Below are 12,069 nucleotides of genomic sequence, written 5' to 3' on the forward strand. Positions count from 1 at the left end.
GCACTGATCCTTATTTTTCCCAACCTCTATGAGGAACACTATCTACAATTTCAATCTTTTGCAGGATTGCATACACTTGGACAAAAATGTGTTCTGAATTTAAAAAAGTCAAATCAACAAGACAGACCTCTTGAACTGATATATCATTTGATATAATCCAAGGACACTAACATGTCACATACATTATTCCCGTCAGATTCATGTCCACTTCAGCAAAACTATTGTCCATCCCAGCTGTATAATCGATCACACTATCAGGATACAAATCACCTCTTCATCTAGCTCCTCAAACAAGGTTGCAAGAGGGCTAGATGTCATGACTGATGACAAACTCTCCTTCTCTGATGATATCATGTCTGTCCCTCAGCCATATCTCTTTGCAACTGACATCAGAAAAATCAGGTCATATCTGACTCAGGATGCCACCCAACCTTTGGCATGGGACATGATTAAGTCTAACCATGACTATTGCAATAAATACAACCCACAGTGGCATCCCCAGAAGTACCCCCTACAGGTGACATGAGGTACTGTATAGCTCATGAAAGATGTTTACTCCCTAAAATGTAATTCACCTGAGCATATCCACATTGAAGCAAATTCAAGTTACCTTTAAAAGACAGTGAAATTCTCTCAAGGATGAAGGGGTAGGGGGTTAGGTGGGGGCTTGCTGTCAAAATGTGCAGCACTTTCAACCATGGGTCTCCAATTTGACACCAAGAATATATAAATTTTTTCACTTTCAGGTTATGGTCAGGCAATACCACCACAACTCTTTACTAAAAAAACTTTTGTCACTTCCTGGTTGCATTTAGGCAGTAACACCGTTTGGCTTGGATTATAAAAAGATCATGTTAAAGGCTAAAATACATTCTTTCTTCTACGACACCATCACGTTAATGGATGTCACCTGCTGTGGTGGAAGTTTGTAACAAAGACAAAACACAAACTGTCTTTCTCTGGGGTTTATCTATGTATTTGCATATGGAGTCGTGGACTATATACATATAGAGATGAGAGTCTCCACAATCTCCACTTATACACATATGAGCAGGAACTGTTGCATTATCTCCTTGTGTCAGGCTTTATTAGTTCAGGATGGGTGTGGGTGCTGTATCCGTCTCCTCATTGTCAGAAAAGAGGAAATAACTGGTCCAATCCTTTGGCTCATTCAGTCATTTACACCGACAAATATATATAAAGCTGAGAATGCAAGTTGGATTACACAAATAAGTTAAAAACATCCACTTTAATATGACTTATGGGTCTAACTAACGATATTTTGAGGTGGTGTCTCAGGTCCTAATGAAATAAGCTTTATGCAGATACCGACAGTACTCTACAGTATGGGTTGGTAGACTTTCATACATTTGTGGGTCGATGACCCATTTTCTGTCCTCTAAGTGTAACTGTGATGCACACAGTTTGTTTTCCTTTTTATTCTCCCACAAAGTGTTCGCTGATTTTCCAACACACCATTTCAGACTGACTTTTCACCACAATTTGAAGCCTTAAAGTGAGCTGCTGTGGAGGTCCATTCTTTTCTTGAATTACACCCACTTTGGAAATAATTGGATAATTGTGTTACTGTGTTGTCCACACATCCTGTAGGGTAAACACACACGCACACATGCGCACACACGCGTGCACATGCACACACAAGCATACACACAAATCAAAGGAAAACTGAATGAAACTGTGAGCACCTGAGGCTCTCACCAGGTGTGGAAAATGGCAGGTACACACACATATCACTGTGAGTGTAATATGCATGATAAGTGTTTGTGTGTATTGGTGAGCTAAATCTGCTGCAGGACTGTTTTTCTTTCTGCATGAGGGCTCCTGTTGCTAGCTAACCATCTGGTTTACAGCCACAAGTTGCTGCCTGACAAATGTTACCAACTAGATAATTTTTGCTCAGAGGACATGACTGTATTTGATCAGAAAACTGCACAACTGAGACCCACCCAAATAATAAACTGCAGCTTAGTGCTCAGTCACATTATGTTTTGTGAACAAATAAAATGCAGCACAGGGTTACAAAAACTGCCAGATGTGCCAGTTGTTATATGGCATCTCTTCGGGCCTCTTGTCCGGTCCCTCACAGATGAGGATAGTTTATTATTGGTGGTTAAGGATACAATAGGATCAAACTAGTATGGAAAATGGATAAATGAACGAATAGAAGCAAATAATTTAGTCAAGTTAAGCATCATAAGAATTTGATCTTTTAGTTCCAGTAAGATTTACTGATTAAGTTGTGAACATGTCCTGTTAACATTGAACACTGAATGATGACACAACTGTGTTCCTCAGCTTTCAGTAAGACTGAAAGTAGGTTCATGATTATGAAACGTTTGTACAATTATTTATGAGATGCTTTAATGGTCTTTTATGTTGTATTAGCATCTTTGAATGCCACTTTTCTTTTTGATGTAAATCTAACAAATAACAATAATAAGTTATTTAATTTATCTTTTTCTAGATTTTCTATTTTACTGATAACAAATTATCTGATCACCAGTCTGGTTTTAGGAAATGCAAAGCATAAAAAAGCAGATTTAAAAGTCGCAAATGATTTTACTGAATCTCTGAATAAAAAGTTACACTATAAAGATCTCTTTATTGATTTGTCTAGCTTTTGATACTGTGGATCATCTATTATTGAAAGAATGACTATTCAGCATAAGACTCTCAGATCACACTCTCCACAGGTTTGAAAACTACTAATCTGGCAGGTCTCAGTGTGTGCATGTAGAAGGTATCACACTTCTGGGTTCCTTGATATGATCAAGGGTGTTCCTCAGGGACTGGTCCTGGGACTACCGTTTTATTTATTTTATACATTAACAATATTGTTTCTAAAACAGCTTTTCACTTATATGTAGATGATATCGTGGTTTACTGCTCTGAATCTACAACTGATCAGGCTCTAAGTGAGCTACAACTTGCATTTATAAAAATTCAACAAATCTTCCATCTAAAACCACTTTTCATGGCTCTGTTGCTGGGTCTGTATCTCAATTGAAATATCTTGGAATTGTCATAGATAATCACTTTTTTCCTTTGCAATTGCTATCCAGCAACTAATAAGAAAAAATTGTTGTTTTTTTGTTCAAGATTCAATATTTTTAATTGTCATTATGTTTCTGGAACATAACAAAACTGTAGCGGTGCTCTCGGTGAGAAAAATGAAAAGGCATCAAAAAGAATTCCAGAGTTCCAGAACAAAGTTGTGTCTTTCATTTATAAGCCAAAAGGAGGGTTGTGGCTGCCACTTTCATGTCTGTGCTGCATTGCAGTGATATTATTTCCATGCATGCATCTTTGGATCCTTTAAATACAGCCTTTGATTGGGTTCTGTGCTTTATCACTAATTCTTCAACACCGGTATGTTTTAGATGTCCTGCCTCGTCTACTTTGCATGTAGACAATAGCATTTTCCAGGCATCCTGGACTGCTTCCTCATTATCTGCAGTCCTACATATTTCAAAAAAGCTTGGGATGCCATGTTCCTCAGTGTCCTTTGCTATTATCTGTACCCAGAGCTAAGAGTGAACTGGGAAAAAGGCATTCAAAGGCTTTTCTCACCTTTTGAATGAGAATTTTTTTAACATTTATAGTCAGGATGCTTGGACTCTGACTGTTGTTTGGGTTTATCTTGTGTTTGCTCATAAAAGTTGTACTTTGTTTATGGCTCATAAAACTAACAGGTGTGTGTCTGTGAGAATCATTCTGGGTGACCTACAGTTTGATGCACAATTTGGGGATTTTTTTCCAAAAATTAACAAAGCTATTTTTCACTTTTCAAGCACATGAGATCAGATTCTATCGGGCAGAAAACTGGTGATTAAAGGGCATGGTCATTGTGAACTTAATTTTTATGTCATGTGTTTCTAGCTCCAATGAATTTTTAATCATGTTTTTACATTTTAATGATGTTCCTTCCTCAACTCATATATTCATCTATTTGTTTGCAACATGACAGAGATTAAACACAACTCAGAAAGAAATAAATAATTACATTTTAGCGCAAATCAGGACCACTTTAACCTAAAAACTGCACATTCACTTGATAATAAAACTAATCCTATCAGCCTCCTTCCTCCTTTTTTAAGTGGGGACGACAACTCCCTAATTACTGTTCACATGTGTGTGTTTGCAGTGCATGTTTCAATCCCAGCCAATCAGCCATTTAGAATTTATTCCGCATGTACAAGTAGTTCTGTTGTTCTGGCTGTCTTTCTCTCCTCTGTGTCTCCCTCACAGTTCAGAGAACTCTGTTTTTTCTCAGCCATTCATCACCATACATCTTTATTTCCCACCAGGAACTCTGAGGATTAGAGTGCATGTGGTCGCACACTTGAGCCTTTGAGTGTCTACTCGCATGCACGCAAGCAAATTGATCCCTTCGGACATAGATCATCCTGTCTTTCTGCTGGTGTACTGTGTCCGCGCGCGTGTGTGTGTGAGTCTTTTGATGAATGTGTGTGGAACTGAGGAGTGATAAGATTGGTTGCCAGGGGAAACAGGGAATGGCTGTTTCCAAAAATGTCTCTAGGCATCCCTGAGGTGCGGAAAACCTCTCTTGATGACTGACCTTCACAGATGAATACATCAGACAAGTGTGTGTTGTGCAATGACAAGTAGCGACAAAAAGTGGCTAACTCCCCAGAATCATTTATCTGATGAGCTAGAAAGGCATCCACCAGAGATGCGCCGAAGATAACGAGGGACAACGGTCATCTTAAAAAACTCAAACACAGGATTGGTGACAGGGGTGCACTCATCTTTAAGCAAAATGGAAAAGCTTGTGAAGAAGAACAATCAAAGCTGCTATAAATAATAATTTCCTTAAAGCACTTAAGACATGAGTAATGCAAGCACATAGTTCAAAACTGATGTGAATCTCCTTGTAGACTGAAAGCGGACTGTGATAACAGAAGCAGTCCAATAAGACTGAGACTACAGACTCAGTCAGTGTGAGAGGCGGTTCTTTCCTGCCGAGTCTGTAACGAGTTTAGAGTTTGGGTTGGGCTGAGCGCTCCCTCACGTGGACCTCAAGGTGCTCCATCTACACACTACAACAACAACAGCTTCATAGCACATTAATACACACAGGCTGTCCTCCATGACACAAGTGAAAATATCGCTTAAACGACTGGAAAGATAGCAAACAGAAAGGATCAGCTGATTATTTGTATTTCATGCACACATGAACCGAAAGGGATGGCCATGTCGACAATACATGCACAAACACACATCTGCATGCACCCTCATCGGGCGCTTCACATCTTTGTTCAGATTTATTTTCCCTTAAAAACATACACATGAAATTATCCCTTTCTCAAACTCATTTACTTCCATTTTTAAGTTGCTGGTGTCTCATTCTCCACTGCGTTAAAACATGAGCATGCACACTAAGTACACTGAGGAGATGTCTGCAGGGCACCCACATGAGTGTGCACGCAACGTTAAGCATCTCAGCCCTGGCGTGACTCAATCATATATGCAGAACAGACCTGCGAAGAGGACGCCAACATCATCAGTCATATTCCTATGGGGGGAGACCGACAGACAGACTCAGAAAAGCCAGCAATATCTCTTCTGTAGCCGTCTCTTAGCTCGATGAAGCCTGGACTACCCCTGTCGCTAAAAGTGTGCACTACAGAGCACAGCATGCAGTGTATGCGGATCAGCTGCAGGTGATCTGCCATCCAGCACGTCACATTACCTCTATGTTTCACCACTTCTTGACATCAGTCATGTGTCCCATCTTTATTTCCCCTTCTCTTCATATGCCTCCGTCCTTCCTCGTCCTCTTCTCCCTGCTCGCTCCCGCCTGGCTCCAACTCAACCCCTCTTTTTCTCTTTTCCCCCCGAGGAGCATGAGTGCAAATGCAGTCAGTAGTGAAGTGACATCACTTCAGGATTTCCTCCTCTGCACTACCTTTCGCTGTATTTACCTCCACTGTGTGAGGCTGCTCTGCAGTCATTCCAAAAAGATTACAAATTCAACATGCACTTTCATCCATGTACGTCCTTGATTCTCCTTTTCTATTTTTGGCTCTCCTTAGCTCATTCTTTCCCTCCCTCCTTCGTTTCTTCTTCTTCTCCCTCCTCCCCCTCCTTCTCAGCGGGATGCTTCATCAGGGCATTTTTCTCAATTTATTTATATAACCAGGACAAATAGGACTCTTGAGATTTTAAATCTCCTTTACAAGGGCGTCCTGACCAAGCTCAACCAGCAATAGTTACAAAAGCAGCAACACACACAAAAAATGCATATAAATGATCTACAGAGACATTAAAAGTGTTTAGCCAGGCAGTATATCAGATTGCTGTCACAACACATGCTGCACACACACGTAGCGGTAATCTAATTTCTTAATATGGCAGACATTAAGCCATACCAGGCAATCAGTGAAGCGTTTCAAGGCGTCACTAAAAAACAGCCACGTGCCCTCCTCACGGCACTGCTCCCCTGCCCCCTCCTCGTTTCTTTTTATAGCTCCATCCCTGGAGAGAAGACACTTTTATAGAAAGCAGAGGGCACCACTAGCTCTTTCACTTTCTGTTTTCATCCTCATTGCTCATAATCCTCATGTTCATTTCCCTCCACCTCCCACACGCACACTCAGCTGCTTGTTCTTTTTGAGAACAAGCGTCCATTCACAGCAGCACAGCTTGTTTTCTTCCAGAGGATGTGTCCTGATGAGAAGCATGTGACAAAAACAATAAAATCTATATATATAACAAGGGCTGACACCATCAGGGAGACTAAATGTGAGGTGAATCATTAACCATGGAAAGTCTTGTTTTCTTGTAAAACCCTGGTGGAACTTCAGTCGAATGCAGTAAAGTTTATCAAAGGAAATGAAGGACAGAAAGATGAAATAACTACTTGCACAGGCTGCAATTGTCGATTCTGAAATCCCGATTTCCGAATTTGTCCAATTTCAATTTTCTTTCAAAAAGATCATAATTGAAAATTCCACCTGCTCAGATGGTCATGTTTGCTCCTAGTGATCTCTGTCTGTCAGTGTTTTCATGCATATATAAACAGAGCAACAGCTATAGCACCACTCAGACATTTAACTGAACTGCTTCCTACCGTTATCCTAATGTCGTCCATAACAAGTTGACATCTAGTCTTGGTGTGATTTTGTGAGACTTAAATCAGACCTTAAGGAAACGTCCGTCTTTGGGCCCGCAGATGATGTTTTTTTAGTTTTTTTTTCGGATTTCATTAGATTTGTGTGTCCTGTGATAGTGCATATGTGTTTTCATATGCACATCCATATATCACTCAATGTAATGATGGTTTTTTCAGAAGACATGTATATGAATATAAATGATAAAACTATTTCCTCACAACTGCTTGCACAACAAAAGGCCCATATGTCAAATTCTGGTCAGTGAAGATCAGGGCTGCCACGATTAGTCGACGAGTAAAGATTATGTCGACTATCAAAATCGTCGCCGACTAATTTAATAGTCGACATGTCGTTTTTTGTATTTTTTTTTTCTTTTTCAAACTTTGTTTTTCTCTCAAAGCTGCTGCGGCACCTTCCTCTCCTGCGTCTGCGTTTCTGTCCTTGACACCTCCACTGGACTCACATTTAGCTGTTTGTTCCAAGGGGAAGTCTAATCCGGAATAGAATTAGCTCAGCCAAAATCTCAGTAAATTGGCAGATCTAAATGCTAACCCGTAAATCTCATGCCATCTTTATGCTGTGGTGTAAACTAGCCTAGTAGCGTTGTGTTTCCCATGATACCAACCAAACGGGCCTATTACTGGCATTTTTGTTATTGGGAATTTTCTGTCAAGCCATTGTAGTCTGAGGGTTGGTAGCAACTTGCAATATGTGCCACTTGATGTCCCTCCGTCCAACATACTGGACCTTTAACTTCCACTATTATCTAATCAGCTATTTGAAAGGGAGGTATTTTTAATACCTAACTTTCAGATATTAATGATATTAATATATCATAACTCTAATAAGATTTTACTACTATGGTTGGGATCCAAACTGTAGATTTCATGTTAAGTCTTTATGATCAATGTTTTATACATAGTTCTGCCTGTCATCTCCCCTGTAATGAAGAGTATTTGTGTGCATTAAGACTGCAAAATGCACTCACTGTGAAGCTGTTGTTGACATTCTTTGTGCTGGACTCTGCCACGCTGGCATCCGATAGGTCCACTTCATCAAAGATAAGGGACTGTAGAGAAGAAGAGGAGGAGGTATGAAGAAGAAGGAGGTCCCGAGTGGAGAGCAGAGAGATAAAAGAGAAGAGAATTAGCTTTTTGACATTATTTTCAACACACTGCGTTGATCTTAGCTTATTGTAAACTAAGGCATGAAGACTGTGGTGACAGGCAGTAAGAGACGTGTCTTGTTATGGGCACAGCAAAGCAGACCTTAAATGAAATGTATCAGTTTGTAATGCAAACTACTGTAAAAGTCATGCATAACAAAGATAAAAACATAACTCATGTCTGGCTCTGTAGTTGTTGGTAGATGAAGATAAGAGACTTCAGAAGATGGCAGACTTCAAAGTACTTGAAATCATAAAAGTTAATATTTTGTTATTTCTCTAATTTATTAAAACTATATTGCGGTATGTGATATTATCAAGACTGATGAGAAGCTGGTCGAGGTTTTATCTGGTCAACGATTAGCCAGTGCTGGGAACTGATAGGCCAGTGGTGGAAAATGAGAAGTCATACACTTCTCTGTTTAATCCAGCAACCCACCAGGATACTAGCTCAACTGGTAATTGGCATGCCATGATTAGTAACTATCATGACAAGGTCAGCAACTCACTGGGACAGCTACAGGCTTGGCTTTTTTCTAGCAAGCCAGAGCAAGCGATTAGCTTGAGGATGCAAGCTCTGGCTAGTGATTAGTGCTTATTTATTTTAGTTGAGCATGTTTGTGGTATTACCTCTGGTCTATCAATTACCAGTGCATTGGCCAGATCAGTTTTCAACTGTGGATAGGATATAACCTCTGCCAGTTTCTCATTAGTCTTCAGTTTGTCCCATATCCAGCATTAGAGAAGTCAAAATGTCAAGATAGTCCTTTAATATTTTTTCACGTCCACTAAAAGTTACCTTTAACTGGTCATTTCAACCATCGAGAGTTTAAATGTGGGAGTATTTTAAAGTCATTCATGTATTTGAAAGTTCTATAAATTGACTTCATAATAACCATGAAATATGCAGGGCATGCGTGTCAAAATAAGGTTGTAATATGAGATTTTCATTAATAACTATCTCAGAAACCTCAACTTCATAGTATAAGTCAACAATTAAATGATCATTATCAGTTACACTTTTATAATAACAGTGACCTTTAAATGAGGGAAATTGTTTTTCTTTTTCTTTTGGCTGAGCAAATCCTGTTTTATGACAGGGACATGAAATATTTTCTTCATTGAAGTGTTTGTGGTTCATGCTGATGAATGTGACAGGCAGTTAGGAACAAAACAGCCGGTGAAAAGCTTGTTTGCATTTTTTCTTCCAGAGATGAATAAATATACACAGAGGGATACTAGCCAGTTATTGTGAAACAGCTGTAAACCAAGTGTCTGCTGGAAAGAGATACCATTAATCCAAACATCACAACACTTACTTCAGAGGTTGACCAAATTAATTTGAAGCATTTAAAATGTCATGAATGTCAGAGATATGGGCAGAAATGAACCTGTTTAGGAACATGGAAAGGAAACTGTTGTTTGGGCTTTTGACAGGAGATATGCTTTTATCTGATAGAATTCCCCTCCTTGTTCCTTAAATACAGTCACATTTTTAGGATTAATCTATTAAGTTGAGGACACATTTTAGGATTTAAATTATTTGTACTACATTCACAAACTTTAAACTTTAATATCCTCAAAAAATGTATGTACACCAAAAAATGTCAATACTACTGATTAACAACAAGGAGTCCAATTTGTCTGGACCTCTTGAAGATAACTCAGTTTATTCCATTTGACAGGAAATGCACTCCACTACAGCACAACTCAGTGAGCCCTTTCCTACTTTTTTGCCTCTTTGCCAAAATGAGAATAGAGTGAACAACATGATGGTGGATGTTCCTGTGCTTTATTGGATTTCTGTGTGATGGAGGAGCTGAAGTCAGACAGAGAGGAGAGTCAGCGTCTACAGGCTGCGATGCACAAGGCACGCAGCTGAGCTCTTAAAAGGGCCGGAGGCCAAAAACCAGTGTCGTCAAAGGAATGCCCTCTGACTGTGTGTGTGTGTGTGTGTGGGTGTGTGTGTGGGTGTGTGTGGGAGGAGTGAGCTGCTACAGCTGTCAGAGGGAATGCCCAGTCAACAATGCTCTCCTTAGGCCTGGCTGGAGAGGGATACCAGCCAATGCTCATAATGTGTGTGTGTGTGTGAATTTATTTAACAACTTTTGACAGTTTTTTTTGACTGACTTCTTCTCACTCATTCACTCACACTAACACACACTTACCTATGTGTGTGAGGGCATATTTACTGTTTTGAGGGAAGTTGTAATGGAAGCTGACAGTGAATGATGGTAAAAGAAAAGCACCAAGACTCTCTATCACCCATAGATCTAGAGCTCAGCTAAGCAGCAGCATCTCAGCATCTTCAACTAGCCTTCTTTCCTTGCTCCTCTGATAGTTTTGCCTCTTGTCTATCTTTTTAGTTCCGGCTATGTGTTCATTAAATCCTTTTTATAAGTTAACTTGGTTAACTTTAACTCTGGCTCTTTTCTGCCTTTAAATTGTAGGATATGGATGGATTATGAGACAATGGGCCCCTGATAAAAGTCCATTGCACTTTTTTCTAGGAAACAAAATTCAAGAAATACATGCTCACTTTGTGTCTCAACTCATTTCAGTTACTGGAAGGTAGACCCATTGACTAACTCATACATATCAGGAGAGAGGAGTTTCTACAACAAGCTGCAATGCTGCTGAGATGACACCTCCTTGATGGATCAATGAGGAGGTCAAGCTTCTTAAGCACAGGGCAGCACAGCCAGCCAGGCCACCTTGGAGACACCAGAGTAGATGGACATGCAGGACAGTGGGCACTTATTTATAGAGATGAATGTCACTCCAGCTGTGACGGAAAGAACTTTAAGGTGGTGACTTTCCAATTAAAAGTGCTTAATTTCTTAACATTATTTTAGCACAGCCATCAAGATAGTCAGGGTAAGACCAGCAGCACACAGTCTAAAACAGAGATAGCAATGATGTAGTAAAAGGGACAAAATTATAACTACTGAAAAGCTGAAAGATGCTCTATTTGCCAAGCCTAGTCTGGTCGATGAGAAGACAGAGATTCTAATTGACCAGATCAGAGTACTAAGTTGATATAGTTGATAACTTGTGTATGACTAAGCAAACTACTGGAACATTTAGGAAACAAGAGAAATCAGTTGATGCTGACATATCTGTGGTCAAAGCACCGGTTCATACATTTGGGTTACGCCTCCATTCCCAACTTTATGGTAAATGCATTGAAATTGTGTAGAATTGTCTGACACGCTTAGAGATTTCCACACTTAACAAGGCAATTGTTCCTGTCTCAAAAACTTAATCTAATGAAGCCACGTGTGACTGCATCAAATTTGGCAAAGTTAGCATTTTTAGTAAAAAAATACATCCCATATAAATAGAATAGAAAAAGAAATCAAAAACACCAGGGTTACTCACCGGTGAGAAGTAATTGTTGATAAGATCCCATTATACAGCACACGAGCGCACATACTCACTCTCTGCCCATTCTATGCATTTACCACTAAGTTTGTATATATAGGCAAGTACTTTAAGGGGTTTGACCACAGAGTCTCAAACAGCTCATTACTAGCTGCCACTGAGGCAGTGGCTAATATACATGTTTTGCAGCCTAACATGGATTTACTTAATTATATACAGAGCATTCATGTCATATAGTAGTAATAATTAAGGTCTAGAAATGCAAACACCTCCACTGAGGTATCACCAGAAAACATGGGATTTAATGAATGCCTCACATTGTATTATTTTACATCTTGTCAGAAAAATTTAAAATTAATCAAA

General features: G+C 39.5%; 1 protein-coding gene across 8 annotated transcripts in view; it reads right to left on the reverse strand.

Annotated features, from left to right (window-relative positions):
* Nucleotides 1-12,069, reverse strand: part of dgkh (diacylglycerol kinase, eta) — a 63,601-nt gene that overhangs the window by 34,131 nt on the left and 17,401 nt on the right. For 7 of the 8 annotated variants that reach the window (XM_072397359.1, XM_072397360.1, XM_072397357.1 and 4 more), the window contains one exon: nt 8,146-8,226. In XM_072397359.1, coding sequence (XP_072253460.1) covers nt 8,146-8,226 — 81 coding nt within the window. Of the gene's footprint in view, nt 1-5,734; nt 6,048-8,145; nt 8,227-12,069 lie in introns of those variants that run through there. The other variant, XM_072397361.1, reaches the window with a different exon arrangement.

The sequence above is a fragment of the Leuresthes tenuis genome, unplaced genomic scaffold (assembly GCF_036924035.1).
Source record: "Leuresthes tenuis unplaced genomic scaffold, fLeuTen1.0.hap1 SCAF_12, whole genome shotgun sequence".
NCBI classification, from domain to species: domain Eukaryota; kingdom Metazoa; phylum Chordata; class Actinopteri; order Atheriniformes; family Atherinopsidae; genus Leuresthes; species Leuresthes tenuis.